Here is a 19,883-nt window from a genome sequence, read left to right as displayed (position 1 = left end):
TTTTTTATATTTTAAATAATTAAAATTAATAATTAAATTTTAATGGATTTAAAAAAGTGTTCCGTCTGCGGTTTTTGTATTTATCCTGGACATGGAAGCGTTTTGGTTAAAAATAATTTAAAAATATTTAGATTTTGTCGGTCTAGATGCAGAAAATTATATGCTTTGAAAAAAAATCCCATTTTTTTAAAATGGACCTCTGTAGGCCGAACAATCCGGGGATTAAAAGTTAATTTAAAAAATAATTTTCTTAAGAATGATAGCAATTCATTCCTATTCATGAGAAAAAATTACAATTTTCTTTTAGGTTTGCAAACGCTTCACTTTTATAAAAAATTGACAAAAATTAAATATAATAGAAAATTTGATTTTAAAATACAAAAACAAAAAAACAAAAGAAGTTGATTGTGTGGCCGAGTGGACTAAGGCGGTAGACTCAAGATTTACTGGAATTATCCTCGTGGGTTCGAATTAGTAGTTTCCCATCGCAATCAAAATTTTTTATTTAAAACCTAAACCAATAAAGAAAGCAGGTGAAATAAGGGTAATTTTTAATTTAAATTCATTTTAATTTTTTAAAAAAAAGAATAATTTAATCCTAAGCTCTTAAGCTTAAATTTATTGCTGAAAAAAATTATGGAACAAGGTGAAAAATTAGTGAAAGTCTTAAAGATTATCGGAAGAACTGGATCAAGAGGTGGAATTACCCAAGTTAAAGTAGAATTTATTGAGAATAAAAACCGAACTTTAATTCGAAACGTAAAAGGTCCTATTAGAGAAGGAGATTTATTAATTCTTCTCGAATCTGAACGAGAAGCACGAAAACTTCGGTAAAAAAAGGAAATATAAAAAAATTTTATTTTTTTTTCTATTAAATTTTTTAAATTACTAAAATTTTAAAGATTTTTAATTTTATTTTTTTACCGATGCCCCACTTAAACTTTCATATTTCCAATTCGGAGAAATTTGTTTTTTTTTTTTATAATATCGAATTACCCTGTGAATCTTACTTTCGACGAGAATAAGCCTAAATTTCGAATCCTTGTCTTTTTTATTTCTTTCAAGATGCTTTCTGACATTTATTGACTTTTTTATTAAAAAAAAAAGATCTTCTGGAAGTTCGGGTGCCACCCCATTTATTTTTAAAATTCTTAATATTTTTGTACCAGTAATGGTTTTGACTTGAGGAATGCCCTTGCAATCACGCAAATAAACCCCGATTTGAGAAGGAACAAGACCTTTTTTGGCTAATTTTAATATAAGAGAATTAATTTCTTGAAGGTTTTCATTTGACCAATCGGGAGATTTTCTTTTAAACGGAATTAAAGAAGAAGAGATTCCTTTTCTTTTGTTGTGCATTCGAGCCATTTCTTTAAAATAATAAATTAAAATAATAATAATATTATGCTCCTTCTAAGTAATATTTTTTTTTGCCTTGTTGTTTTACTTTTATAATGAGGGAAGTAATTTCATTACACATTGGACAAGCAGGGATACAAGTGGGCAATGCGTGTTGGGAATTGTATTGTTTAGAACATGGCTTAAATTATGATGGAACTGTGATTTATGAAAAAACAAAAAACTCCAATGACGATGCTTTGGATACATTTTTCAGCGAAACAGGGACAGGCAAAAGAGTACCTCGTTGTGTTTTTTTAGATCTTGAACCCGGTGTCATCGATGAGGTCCGAAATAGTAAATATAGACAATTATACCATCCGGAACAACTTATTTCAGGAAAAGAAGATGCGGCAAACAATTACTCCCGGGGGCACTATACAGTAGGAAAGGAAGTAGTAGAAATTGTTTTGGAAAAAATTCGAAAACTTTCAGATAATTGTTCGGGGCTACAAGGTTTTTTAATATTTAATTCAGTCGGAGGTGGAACCGGTTCTGGGCTAGGATCCTTGCTATTAGAAAGGTTAAGTATTGATTATGGAAAAAAATCTAAGCTTGCATTTACTGTTTATCCTTCCCCTCAAGTATCCACTGCAGTAGTGGAACCTTATAATTCAGTCTTGGCAACCCATTCTTTATTAGAACATACTGATGTAGTTGTTGTTTTAGATAACGAAGCCATTTATGAAATTTGTCAAAAATCTTTAAATATTGAAAAACCAACCTATACCAATTTAAATAGGTTAATAGCTCAAGTTATTTCTTCAATAACAGCATCTCTTCGCTTCGATGGAGCGTTAAACGTAGACATTACTGAATTTCAGACAAATTTGGTTCCTTATCCTCGTATACACTTTATGCTTTCATCATACGCGCCCTTGATTTCCTCAGAAAAGGCTTTTCATGAACAATTATCTGTTTCAGAAATTACAAATTCAGCCTTTGAGCCCACTTCAATGATGGCCAAATGTGATCCCCGACATGGAAAATATATGGCATGCTGTTTAATGTATCGAGGAGATGTTGCTCCCAAAGATGTTAATGGAGCTGTTGCTGCCATAAAAACCAAAAAAGAAATCCAATTTGTTGACTGGTGTCCAACAGGTTTTAAATGTGGTATAAATTATCAAGCACCAACGGTAGTTCCAGGTGGTGATTTAGCTAAAGTTCAGAGAGCTGTTTGCATGATTTCAAATAATACTGGGATTTCTGAAGTTTTTTCTAGAATCAATAAAAAATTTGATTTGATGTATTCAAAAAGAGCATTTGTCCATTGGTACGTAGGAGAAGGAATGGAAGAAGGAGAATTTAATGAAGCTAGAGAAGATTTAGCAGCATTGGAAAGAGATTATGAAGAAGTTGGCAACGAAAATAATGAAGAAGATATTTTAGAATATTGAAATTATTTGTTTATTTAGAAAAAAATCTTCTTAAATTTAACAAACAATTTTTTTTAAAAACACTGATTTAAAATCAAAATCAATTTTATTTTTAAAAAAATTTTTATAAAAAAGAAAAGAAGTTAAAGATTCGTTTTTAAAAAAATATAAAAAATTTTCCATAGAAAAATTTTCTTTAATATTTTTTGTAATAAAAAAGAAAAAAAATTCTTCTTTTTGATTCGTAAACTTTTTTTTTTTAAAAAATATTAGTTTTTTTGCAAAAAATATAATTTTTCTTATCATTTTTTTTATCGGAAAAGGAGAAAACTTTTGAAAGTATTGTTCAAAAGGTCGATAAAAATTACATAAAGTTAACAATTCAGTTCCTTTTAAACGAAAAAACATAAAAATTTTCAATAGGATATTTTTCTTTCTTTCTTTCCCAAAATTTAATTTTAAAAATGAATTTTCGTTTTTTTTTGAAATAAAACAAAATACAACACCATAATTCAAAAAAACAATCCAAGGATTCAAAGTACTGAAAATAGAAAAGCCTACACGAAAATTAATTTTTTGTTCTCTGCTAAAATTCTGATTTTCTAAATAGAGTTTTTTAAATAAAGAATTTTGGGATTTACAATTTGAGGATTGAACAAATTTTTTTTTGTTTTTAAAAAGGAAATGGTCCATATGGTTTATTTTTTTTTGGATAGAAAAAACGAAATCTGAAAAGTAAAAATTTTTAAAAAGTTTTTCTTTTAATCTTAGAAATTTTAAATTTTTTTGAAAAATTTCTTCAAAATATTTTGGTCTCTTTTTTTTATATTTTTTTAGGAATTTTACATTTTTTTTGAATTCCATTAATTTTTTTTGTATTATTTTTTTCCCAAGAAGTTTTTTATTTTTTCTTTTTAATGTCCATTTTTTAAAATCAAAAAAAATTTCTCCTTTTTTTTTTTTAGGATTATTTTGTTTAAGTATTTTTCTTTCTAATAAAATGGATTTCATGTACCATTTAAAAAAAATTTTTTGAAAACTTTTCGATCTACGAATATTCCACAATTTTATTTTTGGAAAGTCCCAAAAAAAAATTTTTATCTCATTTTTCCAAAGTTCTTGAAGCATAGCTTCAAAATAAAAAAAATTTTTAATTTCAGGAATTACAGTTATTCCTTCTTCAATTTGTTTTTTTAAATATCTTAACTCAGGCAATAAAATTGGTTCTGGGATAAGTGCCTCTGGGTTAGAAAGAGGATTGTTAATTTCTATAAAAAAAAATTTTTGTCTTTCCTTCAAAAAAAACATAATCAACAAATCTTTCAATAATAAAAAATTTATCCAAAGATTAGGTTCGATTTCGTTTGATTCTTTTTCTTTCATTTTTATGTTTTTATCTTTTAATTTTTCAAATTTTAAAAAACCAGCGATTGATTTAATTAAAGAAAGTTTTTTAATCCGAAAATCAATAATAAATCCAAAAAAAAAATCCCTATCAAAAACTAAATAATTTTGTAATTTTTCTTTTAAAAAGAAGAAACCAAGATTTCGTTTTTTGAAACTAATTGGGTTATACCTTTTTTTTATTTTTTTATTCAATAAAAATTTTACTGAACATCTTCGGAAACATAAAAACCCTCTTTTTTGAGAAAATTTAGAAATTTCTTTTTCTTCTACCAAAAAAATTTCTAATGTTTTTTCAAAAAATTTTATAGAAAAGTTTTTGAAAAAATGTTGTGAAAATTCATATAAATTTAAAATTTTATTAACAAATAAATTAAAAAAAATAATTCTTTTTGGGAGAAATTTACAAGTTAACAAACCAATTTTTTTATCAGAAATTTGCTTTACCGTTAAAGAATTCAATTTTTTTTTCTCACCAAAAAAAACTAATTTTTCATTCGTTAAAAGAGAATCATAAGAAATAAAATGGCTAACCTTTTTAGAAATTTTAAGTTTGAAATGTTTCGGATATTTTTTTTCGAAATTAAGGGAAAAAAGAGAAAATCTCAAAACAAAATTTTCTTTTGAATTTTTGAAAAATTCTTTATTTTTAACCATCAATTTATTTTTTTGATTTGGAATTTTTCCCTTTTCTTTTATATCAAAAATATTCTTAAAATTTTTTCTTTTTGTAAAATCAAGATTATATTCTTGGGATTTGATAAGGAAAAAAAGGTTTTTTTCTAAATTTTTTTTTTTTATAAAGAATTTATCAAAAAAAAAATTTTCTAAAGGGGAAAACAATGCTAAAGAATCAAAAAACCCAAAAATAAGTGTTCTTTTTTCTTTTTTAGAAATTTTTGGAAAAAATGTCAATTGGGAAAATTTTTTTTTAAAAAACGGAAAAAAAGGAATGAATAATTTTTTTATTTTGATATTTAAATTTAACTTCATATAAATTGGGATCGATTTTTTTAGACTTTTTTTGTTTTTTTTAAAAAATTCTCCCTTGTCTTTTCGAAAATAAGTTGTAAATCGCAATAACCTTGGAAACAACAAATTATTTTGGGAATATTTTTTTTGTGGCGTCTTTAGTTCAATTAATTTGGGATAAGGAAAAAGAGATAAAATTTTGCAATCTAAAATTTTAAAAAACCATTTTTTTTTAGTCGAAAAAATTTTTTTTTTACATTGTTTTGTTAAAAATGATTCAGGATCCATTGTCGTAAAAAAAAAAATAAATTTTATTTTTTTTTACTGATTAAAAAAAAGAATTTTAATAGTTTTTAAATCATTTAAATAATAATAGATATAATATGGAGAAAAAGATTTCAGTTTTTCACATCCAAAAAAATTTATTTTTTGTTTCAAATCCATTAGATATATTAAACCTAAGAAATAAATTTAGAATCGAAGGAGTTACATTTTATTCAGAAAATATGTTAAATAAAAATAAAATATTCATGCAACTTAATTTAGAAGAAATATTACTAGGATTAGAATTTGGGTTTTTAAGATTGAAAAAAATTTTCCCACAACCAAATTTAGGTAATTTTTTCTCGTTTTCTAAATTTTTTTCAAATAATAAAATTATTGAAAAAACTAATAAAAATGGAAAATCTTTTTTTTTAATCAGGAAATGGAGAGAAAATTTATATGTTATTTTTCAAAATCTTAAAAAAAAGAAAAATGAAAAAAGAAAAAATTTTTTATTTTCAAAAAATTATTCACATAAAAATAAGAGATTCCTAACCAAAAGAAAAGTGGAAAAGTATGACCTTAACTTTTTTCTAAACAAATTCACTACTTCTAAATTTATTGATTTTTTAATTTTTAGGGATCTATGGCAAAGAGGCTTTGTTATAACCAGTGGAATAAAATTCGGATCAACTTTTACGGCATATGCCGGAAACTTAAATTTTTTCCATAGTTGTACCTCAGTTTTTTCGTTAAAATATTTTCCCAGTTCTTTTTCGATTGATCTAATTTCTTTTGGAAGAGTAGGTACGTCGACAAAAAAAAGAACAATTTTTGCATTCCTTTCGAAGAAACTTTTCGTAAATTATTTTGGGATAAAATGGCTGAAAGACCTTCCTTAAAAATTTATGTACTTTTTTCAACAAGAAATTTTTTTTATTTTTTTTCAAAATTATTTTATTTCAATCTTTAGTATAAAAATTTTCAACTTCACTCCAATTAAAAAGATGATCTATATTTTTACTAACGGTCCATTTTCCATATTTTAAGAAACCAGGTAAAAAAAATTTTTTTGAATGCGAGTTTTGAATTGGGTCATGATTCATTATAATTCTATATGATTGAATATCATTTTCTTTCTCTTTGTTTAAGTTGTACACATATTCTAGTTTAAAATTAACCGGTTCTTTTTTTTTGATTGAATCTTTTTCTTTTTTAGAATTATTCATTAAGGATTCGACCTTTTTTTTTCCAGTAACATTTATATTTTTAAAATAATTTTCAAGCCTTTTTTCGTTAAATTGCCTATTTTTCTTTCGATTTTTTCGTCTTTTATCAACAGAAATACCAAGCGAACAAATTTTTTTTGAAGAAATTCCTGTGTTTAGAATTTCAGGATATGAAAACCCTCTGCCAATTTTTACTTTTAAATTATGAACTTTCGTAGGACAATGAACAATTGGTCGAAAAATTTTTTTTAAGTAATCATTTGAAAATAAATACTTATTTATTTTATTTCGATTATTTCTTCGTTTTAGTTTTTTAGAAGGACTTTTAAACCAAGTTTTCACCTTCTTTTGCCAAGATTTTTTAAAATGACCACTTTTTGTTGTATTGTTGTGTTTTACCATAAAAAAATTTTAATTTAAATAAAATAAAGATGAAAACTTTTTTATAAAAAAAAAAATTTATTTAAAAATTTTATTTCCAAAAAATAATAACCATATTAATCTAATGGGTAAAATCCCTCTTATATAAGTGACATTCGTTAAAAAAATTTCTTTAAAAACTAAAACTTTAAAATTAAATTTTTGTATTAAAGATTGAGGATGAATATTGCAAAATATACTTGAAGTAATTATTTGAAATTTTTGTTTGTTTTTGGTAATTCTTGCTGAATTTATAAAAAAACCCGAAACGAAACAGACTTTGAATTTTACAATAAAAGGAAGATCTTCAAACTTTTTTGTAGATAACTTCTGAAAGTAAACTTTTAAAAAAGAACAAAAACGAAGAATTTGTTTATTAATATCCCATGCTGTTTTTAAAAAATTTAGATTATTATTTTTTAAAAAAAATCCTCCATTTTTATTTTTTAGATCTTCCTGGGTTTTAAATTTTAAAATTATTTTAGCAAATAAAAAAAAGTCCCCCATATTTTCGAGGTTATTTCCAAATAAGTTTGCATAATTTGTAATGAAAGGAAAAGAATTTGTAGAAAAACTTGACGCTGCTGCAGTAATCCATGAAATAAGTTTTTTATCATTAAATCTTAGTGCCTCGATAATACTTTTTGAAAGCTTTATTTCAATGGGAAAAATGGACATACATTTGCCAAAAAAGGTTAAAAAAAGATTTTTATCTATCGCCCCTAAAATAAATAAAAATTCCAAAGAACGAATTATCCCCCATTTTGAGGGAAGGGATATGAAATCTAAATCAAACAAATTTCTATTTGAAAAAGAAATTATAGATAAAATAATTTCAGTCATTTCAATCCTTTCAATTTCTGGTTTGGGATAAAGATGGAGTTTTTTGAAATGGGAAAAAGTAAATAACCGATAACATTTTCCTTTTCTTTGTCTTCCGGCTCTCCCTGAACGCTGATAAATTTCACTTTTGGAAATTGGAAAAATTCTGAATAGTTCAATGGAATTTTTCCAATTTAATATTTTTTGTTTTGATAATCCGCAATCAATTACGAAAGTTATTCCGGGAATCGTTAAACTCGATTCCGCAACATTAGTAGAAAGAATAATTTTACGAAATCCGTCCGGGGAAGACTCGAGACATTTTCTTTGATCTAAAAAAGGAAGAGAAGCATAGAGCTTGCATAAAAAAAAATTTTTATTTTTTTCTTTAGAAAAAAGAAAAATTTGATGAAAGACTTTTTCGATTTCGTTTAATCCTGGTAAAAAAACCAAAATATCGCCTTTTTTTTTGATATATTTGTGAATTTTTAATATTGTTACGATGGTTGAAAAAATATAATTGGATTGCGAGAAACGTAAATAAAATACGGAAACTTTAAAAAGTTTTCCAGGCAAAATCAGTTTTCCAACTTTAGTTTGAAAAAAATTTGCAATTTTATGAGAATTCCCTGAAGCTGACATTATAACCAATCTTTTTATTTTCCCTAAAAAAAAAACCTTTTTGATAAAAGCTAATAATAAATCCGTAGAAATGGTTCTTTCATGAAATTCATCAATAATCATACATAAATCATCCCCAAAAAAAGATTTTTTAGCAATTTCTTTATAAAGAATTCCATCAGTAACAAATTTAATGGAGGTATTTTTATTTGTAAAATCATCAAATCTAACTGAATAACCGACTTGCTGACCCAATCTGGAATTAAAAAAACTAGAAACAAATTTTGCAGAAGATAAAGTCGATAGCTTTTTTGTTTGAGATATAATTATCTTTTTAAAAAACCCTCTGTGAAAAAGAATTTGTGGAATTATGGTAGTTTTTCCAGAACCTGTTTCGGCTGAAATAAAAAGAATTTTGTATTTCATGACAGCAGAAAGAATAAATTCTTTAAAAAAAAATACAGGAAAATTTTCTAATTTTTTATTATTTTTCATTCTAAAAAATTTTTTTAAGAAGCCTCAATTATTTAAAAATGGATTTATTAGAACTTTTTCTCAATGGAAAAAAAGGAACGTCTCTTAAAAAAATTCTGGAAAATTTTTCTATGAATATTGATTTGAAGAAAGCTTTTAAAATAATCGAATTCTTTAAAAAAAATGTTTTTTTTTTTGGATTTTTTATAAATAAAAAAAAAAACAATTTTTTTTTTTTTAATCGTTGGGAATTCAAACGAATGGAAATTTTAAAAAATTCAATTGGGAAAAATTTTTTTTTTACAGAAATTTCAAATCAAATCCTTCGTGAAATCGGTAAGAAGAGAGAAGGAATTTTTCAATATCTTTTGGCAAAAAAACTAAATCTTAAATCGAACTACATTCATCATGTTTTAGGAAAATTAATTTCTCTCTATTTAATTAAAAAATATATCTGTATTTTAAAAATTAATTCAAAAATTTCCAATATTATACTACTTAAACCCAATTTAAATTTTTTTTGGTTTCAAGAATGTCAATATCGATATACCAAAGAAAAGAATTTAGATGAGACTAAAGAAAAAATGAAAATTTTTTTCATCATAAAAACACTTTCCAGAAAATTAAAAAATATTTGGACAGAAAAAGATATTAAATACGGGGTTGCATATTTAAACAAAATTCCTAAAAAAATAAATAAAAGAAGGATTCATAGAAAATGGCAAAAAATTCGAAAAAAATGTAAAAAATCGGGTTTATTTATTTTTAAAAATAATTTTAGAAATCAATTCGAAAAAACAATAAAAACTTCGAGAAAAATTTTAGAATACGAAATAAAAGAAATTCCACACACGCCCAAACCGAATCAAATCAAATCAAACGAAATGAAAGTTTTATTTTCCTTTTCTTTATCTACGTTAATTCAAAAAAATTTTCTTATACTTAATAATGTTCCGATTTCTTGTTGCAAATTTTTGGAAAAATTTAAAGGTTATTTTAGTTACCAAAATATTTATTGTGTTCTAGCATTGTTCAATAAATATAAAGGAATAAATAAAACCCTCGAACAAATGGGAAGACAAAAAATTTTACATTTTAAAAGAAAACTTGCTAAATTACCCACCAGTAGCAACGATTTAGTCATATCAGAAAAAATTCTTAGAATTAAAAAAGGAATTACCGAACAAACTTTGCAAAGAAAATTAATCTTACTTTCATTTATAAAACATAATTTTATCTCATTAAAAGAAATTGGTCAGATTATAGCACTCAAAGAAAAAAAAGGATTGAAAAAAATTGATTCTAAAGTAATACGACGCTTTCTTAGTGATTTAATCAAATTAAATTTACTCAAAGTTATAAAAATTCAAATTCAAATTTCCTTTAAAAAATTTAGAAAATTTGAATTTGTAATTAATCCAGATTTAGAAAAAAACCAAATAGAAATGATTTTTAAATTTTTGTCCATTTCTGTTCCAAAAAGTATAAAAAATCAACGAACTATGCAAGCTCGTTATAATTTATTCATTGAGCTTGCAAAAAAAAAAAAAAAAAATTTTTTTTTAATTTTTTATTTCAAAAAAATTTTCAAACCATTTTTTAAAAAAAAAACCAAATTTTTTATTTTTTTTTTTAAAAAAACTTTTTTTGAAATTAATTCTAAAAGATTGCTTTTTTTGCAAAAGATAAATAGAGAATTTTCACCAAAAAAATCCATTTTTTTTTTTTTTAAAATTTTTTTAAAAAAACTAAAAATTTTTAAATTGCAAAATAAAAACTTACTTCTGAGAAAATTTAGTTGGTTTATAAAAGAAAAAAACTTAAAAAAACCAAAAAAATTTATTTTTACTAAAAAAAAAGGAACTATAAATTTGACCAAAAAGGCTCCGTGCAATTTTATTTTAAATTTTCAAAAATTTTCATTTTTTCAAAAATTTTCAAAAACCAACCAATCTCTTTGGGATTCCTTTTATCAAATTTTATTTTTTAAAAAAAAATTAAAAATCGCAAAGCCTCAAAACTTCATGAAAAAAAACTTTTTTTCGGGAAAAAGGTGGGATTGCGATATGGACATACGCTTGTTTTCCAAATTTTTAAATATAAAAATAAATTCAGATTCAAATCAAATAAATGATTTTTTTAAAATTAAAATTATCAAAAGACGATTTAAAACCATTTCTTCTTGTACGAATTTAAAATTCCTTAATTTTTTTTTCAAAAAAGCTTTTTATTTTTTAATTTCATCTTTTTTGGATTTAAATTCTTCAAAATTTTATTTTCATGTAAAACGGGCTCTAGAATTTCATTCTTTTATTTATGGTTTCAATTTTCAATTTTTTTTGGGCTTTTTTTTGAAAAAATTTTTTATTTCTTTTTCTTTAATTCGAAAACAACCCAAAATAGAAATAAAAAAAAATCAAGCACAAATAGAAAAAATTTTAAACCAAAATTTTTTGTTTTTTTTTTTTGGTTTGAATAAAAAAACTAATCTGATCAAAATTTTAAACCGAAATTTTTTTTTTGGAAATATTTTTTCAATTTTTTTAAAGGAAAAAAATAATAAAAACGATTTTAAAACTTGGAAAGAAAAAAATTTTGATTTAGATAATATTTTGAATTTTTCCTTTTTGAAAAAAAATAAAATACCAAAAAATAAAATACCTCAAAAAAATATTTATCCTTGTGAAAGAATCTTTTCGTCTGAAAAAATCAAAGAAAATTTTTTTTTAATGAATTTCGATCAAAATTCGTTAATTTTTATTCCTTTTTTTTTGAAATGTTTTCCTTTTGAAGCGAATTTCGAAAATTCTTATTCTATGAGATTTTTTGAAAATAAAAAAAAATTTATATTCAGAAAAAAAACAAATGTAGGCAGATTTTTAGAGGTAAGGGTTTTTTCTTTTCTTTCAAATTTTTCTCCCAACGAAAAAAATATAAAATTTTTTAATATTTGGACTAAAAAATCTTTAAAGAAAACTTTCCTGTTATCCGAAAAATTTTTTAAAACAAAGATAAAAAATTTTTTAAAAAACAAATCCAAAACGAAAATTTTTTTAGATTTTTTGTTTAATTGTTCTGCTAGAAAAAAAAATAAATCCTTTTTTTTTTTTAACAATTTAAATTGGTTAGAAAATTTTTCGGAAGATAAGTTTTTCCCAAACTCTTTTATTTTTTTTAGAGTTAATAAAAAAGAACTAAAAGAAAGAAAAATTTGCCGTCTCAAGTTATTTAAAAAAATAGAATATTTTATTCTAACTAAAATAATTAAAAATCCAGCGATGGACTTCCAAAGGATAATTCATTCTCATGGAAATTATTTTTTTTCGAAAAAACTTTTTTACCAAATATTAGAAATTATTCTTTTGGATGACAAAATTCAAAAACAATTTTTTACATTAAAATTTAATGGATATAGTTTGACCAGTTTTCAATTTTTTAGTGAAGAAAAAAACTTAATAAAAAAAAAAATTTTACAGTTGCCTTTTTTTTATCCCTTGTTATTTTGAAATGTTCGCATTTTTTAAAACCAACATTTTAATTTTTAAAGGTTTGGGGAAGAAATTTTTAGAATAGAATTGGATTTTTTTTTTCTTTTTTTTTTTAAAAAAAATTGTTTTGGAAAAAAAATAAAAATTTTACTTTTTTAATTATTTTATTCGGTAATCCATTTTTTCTTTTTCAAAGAGAAATTAAGAGATTTATTTTCATCAAAAAAAATTGGAGATCTTTCAAATATTTCTTTAGAATTGCTAAAGTATTTTTGAATTTTAAAATTTTCAATCAAATCGCTCGAATTAAATTTTGTTCTTTTATTTAAAAATGTTTTATCATTTGAACTTTTTGCTAATTTTAAAATAAAATTTTTGAAAACAATCTTTAAAATTTTCCAAGCGCTTTCTGATATGTAAAAATTTTTTATTGATCTTTTTTGAAAATAATTTTTTGATATTTTTTTTTGAAATTTTTCTGCAATTAAGAAGAAAAAACTATTTTTGATTTTTTTTTTTTTTAAATAATATTTTTCCATTAAAATTTTTTCATAAATATTTTTGCCGTGAGAAAAAAATCAATTAAAATTTAAATCGGAATTTGGAAAGTTTATAGGTTTTATGGCTAAAAAATTTTAATTATTAAGTTAAATAAAAAAAGAAAAATTTTTTTTAATAAAAATATAAAATAGATTTTATATAATTATATAAAAAAAAATGAGCGAAAGAAGAAAAAAATCATTTAGAAAATTTAATTACAGAGGATTAGAACTAAAGACTTTAATTGATCTATCTATTCAAAACCTTGTAAAAATTTTACCCGCGAGAGCAAGAAGAAAACTATCCAGAGGTCTTCAACAAAAACCTATCACCCTAATTAGGAAATTAAGAAAAGCAAAAAAAAAAACAAGCCCACAAGAAAAACCTGAAAGAATAAAAACTCATTTGAGAAATATGATAATTGTCCCTGAAATGGTAGGAAGTCAGATCGATGTTTATAATGGGAAAATTTTTAGCAATTTTGAAGTTAAACCAGAGATGATTGGACATTATATGGGCGAATTTTCAATTACATATAAAGCCGTTAAACACGGACGCCCTGGAGTCGGCGCAAGCGGATCTTCCCGTTTTGTCCCATTGAAATAATGCTCATCGCAGGAATCGAACCTGCGACATTCGCGTTATTAGCACGACGCTCTAACCAACTGAGCTAGACGAGCTTTATTGATAAAAATATGTTTATAAAATTGAATTTTGAAAATTCTAATAACATTGGAGTTTTTATTAAATTAACCAATTCTTATTGTATTGTTCCATATGAAATAAATGATAAATCTTTAAAAACTATTGAAAAAGAGTTAAAAAAAAACATTCCCATAATTAAAACTTCCATTCTACAATCAAAATGTTTAGGGAGGTTAATTATTGGTAATAAAAAAGGCCTTATTCTTCCTTCTGAAACAACTTTTGAAGAATATCAAAAGATAAAAAAATTTATTCCTGAAAACGTAATTGTAAAAAAGTGTCCAGAAAAATTTTCTGCTCTCGGAAATTGTATAGTAAATAATGATTTTTCGGCATTAGCTATTCCTGAAATATCAAATGAAACTGAAGAGCTTCTTGGAGATGTTTTAGGAGTTGAAGTTTTTAAGGTTAGCTTAGGGGCGGAAAAATTGCTTGGTTCCTTCTGTGTCATAAATAATTATGGAGGCTTGATTTCTCAATTTGTTTCTCTTGAAGACCAGGATGAAATATCATCACTTTTGAAAATACCTCTAACAGTCGGAACAGTAAATTGTGGTGATAAATATTTAAGTTCAGGAATGATTTCAAATGATTGGATCGGTTTTTGTGGATTTCGAACAATGCAATCGGAACTTTTGGTAATGGAAACTACATTTAGTAAAAAAAAATAAAAATAAATGTTTTTATTGAAACTTTTCAGTTTATCGATTAACTACAGTTTTTCAGAAACACGGACTATTATCATCATGAATGAAAAATTTATTTTCTTAAATATTATTCTTTCTTTAAAATTATTTCAAGAAATCTCAAAAAAAAATTCATAAAAAATTTTTAAAATATTTTGAGAAAATTTTTTTTTTATTAAAATAAAATAAAAATTTCAAAAATAAAAAAAAATGTGTTTAAAAAAAAAGTAAAAACATCAAAAAAACAAATAAAAAATTTTTGAAAATTAGGTGGTGGTTTGTTTTTTCTTTAATGAAAATAAATTTTTTTGAGAATTTTTTTTTCAGAATAATATCGCGTTTGTTTAATTATTAAATCCAATATTTTATTTTAAAATAAATTTTTTTTTTTTTAGAAATCCGAAACTTAAATTTATATAAAATATCGGATATCTTTTTTTGAAGTAAAATTAAGAGAGAAAAAAATTAATTTTTCTAAAATTTTTGTTTTTTTGTTTAAAAAACAAACTAGTTTTTTTTTAAAAAAAAATTAAATTTACTGAGAAATTCATCCAAATAATGTCGAACCTGTTTTTTAATTTTTAAAATAGTAATAACAGGAAAAAATAATTTTTTAAATGCTCTTGGTGGGGAATTATACTCGAACCCACGACCCCGGGCTCATAAGACCCGTGCTCCACCAACTGAGCTACAAGAGCTAATTACTCAACCCCTTTCCTAATAATATTTCATCTATTTGAAGAATTTGGGATGCAATAGAACAAACAGAATTAAAAATTTGTTTTTTCGAGGAAAAGCAATCAAAAACCCTTTTTTTATCTGATGAAAAACCCTTTCTTTTTTTCTGTATATTTTCTTCTTCTTTTTTATTATTTTTTTTTTTTATTATTTTATTCTTTAAAAATTTACCCCCTTCATTTTCGCTTAGAGTTTCAGGAATAACTAACAAAGAATTACTTAGTGCCAAAACTCCGAATTTTTTCTCCCCATAAATTTTATCTGCGTAAATAGAAAGGTGTTCGCTTCCTTTCAATTCTGTTATTCCACCTCCTACTAAATAACCTTTATCTTCGAAACAAAGTTTGATAGATTTAATTCCATTTCTTATTATTTCTTCTGTATTTTTTCTTAAAAAGGAATTCATACCTTTTACTAAAATTGTTCCCGAGAAAGGATTGCTTACATTTTCAATAAAAGTAAATTTTTCTTCCCCTACAGTTTTTTCATAAACAATTCCTGCAAATCCTAAAACTGTCGAGTCAATATCATCAGAAGAATTTACCGGAATGGCATTACATAATATCGAAATTCTTTCCATGTTTTTTTTTTTGGTTCTTCTCAGTCCTAAAATACCTTCTCTACAAAGAAGGTCTAATGAAATATTATCAATCCCTTTTTGATTAACAATTAAAAAACTTTTATTTCCTCCTTTGCAAATTAATCGTTTTAATTGAATAATTTTGTTAATTTTTTTATCGATAATATCCCTTTCTTTATTCGATAATTTTCCTTTTTTTTCAGAAGAAGTTGAAACGAAATTAGAGTTTATTTCTGATTTTTCATATTCTAAACTAATATTACAAACCAAAATAAAGACATTGTGTAAAATTTTCGGCATATCGGGATGTCTTGCTCCATGATCTAAAACAATTCCTCTGACAAATCGACTTTCTGAATCGTTTTGGTCTTCCATTTGTAAAATCTCAATAAGATTAATATCGGAAATTTCTTTTTGTCGTTGAATGGTCAATACAGCATCTACCACAATTTTTGAAATATTATTGACATGACTATTTTTTATTTTGGTTTTAAAAATTGATTTTGCCATTTTAATTAAATTTTGTTTTTTTTTTTTGGGCGTAATGATTTGAGAGTTGAGCCAATTTTCAAGTTCTTTTTTGGCTATATTAATTCCTTCACATAAAATCTGAGGATGAATGTTTTTTTCAATATAATTTTCAATATTTCGAAAAAGTTCTCCTAATAGAAGAACAATTGAAGTCGTTCCATCACCAGAAAAAAAATTTTGTGCGTATATTGTTTTGGCTATTAATAGTGCAATGGGATTTTGAATTTGCATTTCTTTCAAAAGAAGATTGCCACTTTTGGTTATCTTAATTTCACCTGATCCTGAAACTAAAATTTTGAAGGCTCCTTTCGGTCCTAAGTTTTTTTTCATAACATCTTGTAGTCCTTTTGCTGCACTTATAGAAATAAAAGTTGAATAAGTTGTATTTGAAGAAAGGTCCGACTGTTCAAAATTAATCTGGTCCATTAAAATTTTGTTTTATTTCCGATTTGCAAAAGGTAATCTCAAAAAGAAAATGAGAAATGAGTTTTCTTAAATTGGTAGAAATCAAAAATAATAATTTAATTTTTAAGGAAATTTGAATTTTAAAAAAAGACTTTAATATTTTTTTAGTTTGAAAATTATATTCTAATTACAGAGAAATTTTTTCCAATGTTAAATGATTGTTATTTTTGGTTTTTTTTTTAATCTTAATCTTAATCTCGAAATAATACTACGGGCAAGAGATGTAAAATTATATACTTTGAAAAATAAACAAGAAGTTTGTCTTTAATTGAAGAATAAAAACCTTTTTTTTGTGAATTTTTTTAATTTTTACAATGAAAAATTTTTTTCTATTCGAAACCAAAAGGAAAATTTTTTTTAAAAAATATAAAAAAATTTTCTTTTGATTTTTTACAATTTTTACCGGAAAATTTAGTTCCATTTTTCCTTGTTTTTTTATTTTTTTTAAATTAAAATTTTTAATTGTTTTAGAAAAATATCTACCTATGAAAACAAAAACCAACCTTGACTCCCTAAACTAAAAAAAAGTTTTGGTTTTTAAACAACTACATATAAAGACTTTTTTCAGAAAAAGAAAAAAAATTTTTTAAAAAATATCCAATTTCAAAAAAAATTTTATCTCTATTTATGGGTTTTTCTTTTGTTGAAGTTTAACATAAAATCGGAATCTTTTTTTATTTTTCAATTTTTTTTGTGAACAAAGATTTTTTCAAAGAAGATAAACCATTTTTAAAATTGGAAAAAAAAATTGTTTTTTTAATCAAATTTAAAAAAAATTAGCCTAAGCTCAAAAAAAAAAAAAAGAAAAAAAAAAAAAAATTAAATAGATTTAATCAGAAATTCCCAAATTTTTTTTTTTAAAAAACCAAAAAAGAGAAAAAAAAATTTATTGCAATAGGTATAAAAAAAATACTGTGCAGCTGTTATAATACCCCATTATACTCAATTATTTAATTTTTTCGAAACATAAATCCCATCTAAAAATTTTCTAATATCTTTATTTTTTACTAAACAAAGTTGTTGAATAGAAGCAGCTCCTAAAGATACAGTTTTTAAATCATTACCTTTTATTATAATTTCATCTTTGGTATTTTCACTTTTTTCACATTTAACTTCGAATGGAAGTTTTATTTTTCGAACACGTCTTTCACCTAAAAAGTTTCTTATTTCTACCAATCTCCCTTTTTCTTTTATTTCGATATTAATTGGAAAATGTGCGTAAACTGATCTCATTTTATATGAAAACCCGACTGTTACCCCAATAAATAAGTTGGAGATATGCGATGTAATTGTAGTTAAACTGGCAACTTTTTTTCGATTTCCAAACCACACATTAAATCGTAAGTTTTTCTTTTTTTCTTTTTTTATGTCAATTAAAATGTGTTTGTAATAATTAACAATACAGCCAATTTTCCCAGAAACAATTATTTTTCTGGATTTAGTTTGGATATAAATCCCATTTGGAATTTCAATTTTTCGTGTTGTTAATATTGGTCTCATTTTTTTTATATTCTTCTGAAAAGAAAAAAGATTTTGCCCTACACCTTAGGAGAATTTATTTGTGATTAGAATTTATATTATATTATGCTAATTTTGCACAGCTTTTGGGCATTGGTTTTTTCTTCGAAAAAAGACAAGCATGGAGTCCCGTCGATTTGTCTTTTTAAATTTCTTTTTTTTTTTTAAAAAACCGTTACCAAAGGAACTAACTGTTTATTTTTTAATTTTTTGTGTTTCTTCAAAACTATTTGCATCGGTTCTTCTTATTTGTTCTTGTTTTCATGTTTTCTTCTGTTATTTGCGAAAAAGTGGAAAACTTCCTTGAAGAAAAAACATATCCAGTGTATCCGTAAGCTTGACTTTCGTTAATGCGGATCCTCCTATTCATCACGCAATTTTTTTCTTTCATCGATTTTTTTTTCACAATCACATTTGTGTCATATCTAAGGCGTTCTTCCAATTTTTCTCTTTCTCTTCTTCTCAATTCAGAATTTGATTCCAAATCAGTATATTTATAAAGAAAACGCCATGTTGAATAAATGCCTTTTTTGATACAGACTATTTCTTTTTTAAGGACAGTATAGAGTTTTCTTAGGAAGATGATTTTTCTTTCTACTGATTTCGCAGCCGTTTTTTAGAAATTGTGGAATTTTCTACCCTTACGTAATACTATAGTCCTTATTTTTAGAGTTATCTTTCAGTACTTCGAAAAATAAGGTTTTACTACGGTTCTCTTTTGCTTCATTGTTTAAGGTTGTTATCCTTTACATGTTTTTTTTTGAATTTCCCAAATGTTCATATGAATGCTTTCAGAAACCAGGGCTGTGAAAAAAGATTTTATATTGGCTATAAAAAGACTTTGAGAATCAGATCGATAAAAAAAAAACCCCCCCACTTTGGTCCTTGAACAAGCGACTCTTTGTGTGCTTAAGTAAAACAGAACTTACCTCTAAATGATAATTTTAAATAAAAATAGGAGTTTTTTTTTTTTAAAAAAAAAAAAGACATTTAAAGCAGTATATTGCGATTCAATAACCCAAGGATTTGCTTTTATTAAGCCTTTTTTTTTCCTCATACAAAAAAAAAAAAAATCTTTATGAGAAAACTATTTTTCTTATTAAAAAAAAAAAAAAAATAAAAAGAGGCATACAGCACCTAGAGTTCCCGGGTGATCCCTCACCCCAGTACTACCTAGGCCTACAGGCGCTTAAGGAAGGAATTCGGGATGGGATCCTCTGCGTGTGCCATGAGGATGGCCGTATACAATAATCTAAAAAGCAGTAGCATAATATATTTTGGTTTTTTCTTCTTTTTTTTCCATCCATCTCTTTTCCAATCTTTGGTATATATATATATATAAAAAAAAAAAAAAAAAAAAAAAAAAAAAAAAAAAAAAAGAAAAAAAAAGAAAAAAAAACCTAACCACAAAAAAATTTTTTTTTTTTCTTCCCCCTCCCCCCGAAAATAACCAAGCAAATTGACTAAATAGTAAAACTTGATTAGTATAATTCTTTATAAAATAAAGAAAAAAAACAAAAATAAAAAAAAATAAGTTTTCTTTATATAGTCAATTTGCTTGGTTTGCTTGGGAAAAAGAAAAAAAAAAAAAAAAAGAAAAAAAAAAAAAAAAAGAAAAAAAAAAAAAAAAAGAAAAAAAAAAAAAAAAA

The 19,883-nt window shown here is 24.0% G+C and overlaps 17 protein-coding genes and 4 non-coding genes across 21 annotated transcripts; 11 read left to right on the top strand and 10 right to left on the bottom strand.

Moving 5' to 3' along the window:
- Positions 1-42: 42 nt before the first annotated feature.
- HAN_2g204 (rpl24) lies at positions 43-405 on the top strand (the record flags this gene model as incomplete). The annotated part of the gene is made up of 1 exon (XM_001712304.1): positions 43-405. The coding sequence occupies one exon, from the start codon at positions 43-45 to the stop codon at positions 403-405; it is 363 nt and encodes a 120-aa protein (XP_001712356.1).
- On the top strand, positions 405-492 carry HAN_2g203. The gene has a single exon. It is a non-coding gene; the product is annotated as a tRNA-Leu (tRNA).
- A 144-nt stretch (positions 493-636) lies between these two features.
- HAN_2g202 (rps28) lies at positions 637-834 on the top strand (the record flags this gene model as incomplete). Its single annotated transcript, XM_001712303.1, has 1 exon — positions 637-834. The coding sequence occupies one exon, from the start codon at positions 637-639 to the stop codon at positions 832-834; it is 198 nt and encodes a 65-aa protein (XP_001712355.1).
- Positions 835-912: 78 nt separating this feature from the next.
- Positions 913-1,368, bottom strand: HAN_2g201 (rps13; the record flags this gene model as incomplete). Its single annotated transcript, XM_001712302.1, has 1 exon — positions 913-1,368. The coding sequence occupies one exon, from the start codon at positions 1,366-1,368 to the stop codon at positions 913-915; it is 456 nt and encodes a 151-aa protein (XP_001712354.1).
- An 86-nt stretch (positions 1,369-1,454) lies between these two features.
- Positions 1,455-2,798, top strand: HAN_2g200 (tubA; the record flags this gene model as incomplete). Its single annotated transcript, XM_001712301.1, has 1 exon — positions 1,455-2,798. The coding sequence occupies one exon, from the start codon at positions 1,455-1,457 to the stop codon at positions 2,796-2,798; it is 1,344 nt and encodes a 447-aa protein (XP_001712353.1).
- A 36-nt stretch (positions 2,799-2,834) lies between these two features.
- On the bottom strand, positions 2,835-5,441 carry HAN_2g199 (hypothetical protein; the record flags this gene model as incomplete). The annotated part of the gene is made up of 1 exon (XM_001712300.1): positions 2,835-5,441. The coding sequence occupies one exon, from the start codon at positions 5,439-5,441 to the stop codon at positions 2,835-2,837; it is 2,607 nt and encodes an 868-aa protein (XP_001712352.1).
- Positions 5,442-5,536: 95 nt separating this feature from the next.
- On the top strand, positions 5,537-6,319 carry HAN_2g198 (sen34; the record flags this gene model as incomplete). Its single annotated transcript, XM_001712299.1, has 1 exon — positions 5,537-6,319. One exon carries the CDS (start codon positions 5,537-5,539, stop codon positions 6,317-6,319), a length of 783 nt encoding a protein of 260 aa, XP_001712351.1.
- Positions 6,320-6,379: 60 nt separating this feature from the next.
- Positions 6,380-7,048, bottom strand: HAN_2g197 (rpl13; the record flags this gene model as incomplete). The annotated part of the gene is made up of 1 exon (XM_001712298.1): positions 6,380-7,048. One exon carries the CDS (start codon positions 7,046-7,048, stop codon positions 6,380-6,382), a length of 669 nt encoding a protein of 222 aa, XP_001712350.1.
- Positions 7,049-7,105: 57 nt separating this feature from the next.
- On the bottom strand, positions 7,106-9,004 carry HAN_2g196 (cdc28; the record flags this gene model as incomplete). Its single annotated transcript, XM_001712297.1, has 1 exon — positions 7,106-9,004. The coding sequence occupies one exon, from the start codon at positions 9,002-9,004 to the stop codon at positions 7,106-7,108; it is 1,899 nt and encodes a 632-aa protein (XP_001712349.1).
- Positions 9,005-9,042: 38 nt separating this feature from the next.
- HAN_2g195 (hypothetical protein) lies at positions 9,043-12,489 on the top strand (the record flags this gene model as incomplete). Its single annotated transcript, XM_001712296.1, has 1 exon — positions 9,043-12,489. The coding sequence occupies one exon, from the start codon at positions 9,043-9,045 to the stop codon at positions 12,487-12,489; it is 3,447 nt and encodes a 1,148-aa protein (XP_001712348.1).
- A 146-nt stretch (positions 12,490-12,635) lies between these two features.
- On the bottom strand, positions 12,636-13,010 carry HAN_2g194 (hypothetical protein; the record flags this gene model as incomplete). Its single annotated transcript, XM_001712295.1, has 1 exon — positions 12,636-13,010. One exon carries the CDS (start codon positions 13,008-13,010, stop codon positions 12,636-12,638), a length of 375 nt encoding a protein of 124 aa, XP_001712347.1.
- A 178-nt stretch (positions 13,011-13,188) lies between these two features.
- On the top strand, positions 13,189-13,617 carry HAN_2g193 (rps15; the record flags this gene model as incomplete). The annotated part of the gene is made up of 1 exon (XM_001712294.1): positions 13,189-13,617. One exon carries the CDS (start codon positions 13,189-13,191, stop codon positions 13,615-13,617), a length of 429 nt encoding a protein of 142 aa, XP_001712346.1.
- On the bottom strand, positions 13,618-13,691 carry HAN_2g192. The gene has a single exon. It is a non-coding gene; the product is annotated as a tRNA-Ile (tRNA).
- Positions 13,692-13,706: 15 nt separating this feature from the next.
- Positions 13,707-14,387, top strand: HAN_2g191 (eif6; the record flags this gene model as incomplete). The annotated part of the gene is made up of 1 exon (XM_001712293.1): positions 13,707-14,387. The coding sequence occupies one exon, from the start codon at positions 13,707-13,709 to the stop codon at positions 14,385-14,387; it is 681 nt and encodes a 226-aa protein (XP_001712345.1).
- Positions 14,388-14,393: 6 nt separating this feature from the next.
- On the top strand, positions 14,394-14,540 carry HAN_2g190 (hypothetical protein; the record flags this gene model as incomplete). The annotated part of the gene is made up of 1 exon (XM_001712292.1): positions 14,394-14,540. One exon carries the CDS (start codon positions 14,394-14,396, stop codon positions 14,538-14,540), a length of 147 nt encoding a protein of 48 aa, XP_001712344.1.
- Positions 14,541-15,020: 480 nt separating this feature from the next.
- HAN_2g189 lies at positions 15,021-15,100 on the bottom strand. The gene has a single exon. It is a non-coding gene; the product is annotated as a tRNA-Ile (tRNA).
- HAN_2g188 (tcpZ) lies at positions 15,100-16,677 on the bottom strand (the record flags this gene model as incomplete). The annotated part of the gene is made up of 1 exon (XM_001712291.1): positions 15,100-16,677. The coding sequence occupies one exon, from the start codon at positions 16,675-16,677 to the stop codon at positions 15,100-15,102; it is 1,578 nt and encodes a 525-aa protein (XP_001712343.1).
- Positions 16,678-17,658: 981 nt separating this feature from the next.
- HAN_2g187 (rpl9) lies at positions 17,659-18,216 on the bottom strand (the record flags this gene model as incomplete). The annotated part of the gene is made up of 1 exon (XM_001712290.1): positions 17,659-18,216. One exon carries the CDS (start codon positions 18,214-18,216, stop codon positions 17,659-17,661), a length of 558 nt encoding a protein of 185 aa, XP_001712342.1.
- Positions 18,217-18,355: 139 nt separating this feature from the next.
- On the top strand, positions 18,356-18,541 carry HAN_2g186 (hypothetical protein; the record flags this gene model as incomplete). The annotated part of the gene is made up of 1 exon (XM_001712289.1): positions 18,356-18,541. The coding sequence occupies one exon, from the start codon at positions 18,356-18,358 to the stop codon at positions 18,539-18,541; it is 186 nt and encodes a 61-aa protein (XP_001712341.1).
- A 43-nt stretch (positions 18,542-18,584) lies between these two features.
- On the top strand, positions 18,585-18,734 carry HAN_2g185 (hypothetical protein; the record flags this gene model as incomplete). Its single annotated transcript, XM_001712288.1, has 1 exon — positions 18,585-18,734. One exon carries the CDS (start codon positions 18,585-18,587, stop codon positions 18,732-18,734), a length of 150 nt encoding a protein of 49 aa, XP_001712340.1.
- A 623-nt stretch (positions 18,735-19,357) lies between these two features.
- On the bottom strand, positions 19,358-19,483 carry HAN_2g184. Its single transcript has one exon. It is a non-coding gene; the product is annotated as a 5S ribosomal RNA (ribosomal RNA).
- Between the last annotated feature and the right edge of the window lie 400 nt (positions 19,484-19,883).

The sequence above is a fragment of the Hemiselmis andersenii genome, chromosome 2, assembly GCF_000018645.1.
Source record: "Hemiselmis andersenii chromosome 2, complete sequence; nucleomorph".
Classification (NCBI taxonomy): Eukaryota; class Cryptophyceae; order Cryptomonadales; family Hemiselmidaceae; genus Hemiselmis; species Hemiselmis andersenii.
Note: the sequence above shows the minus strand (reverse complement) of the source record. Positions and strands in the feature narration are given on the sequence as shown.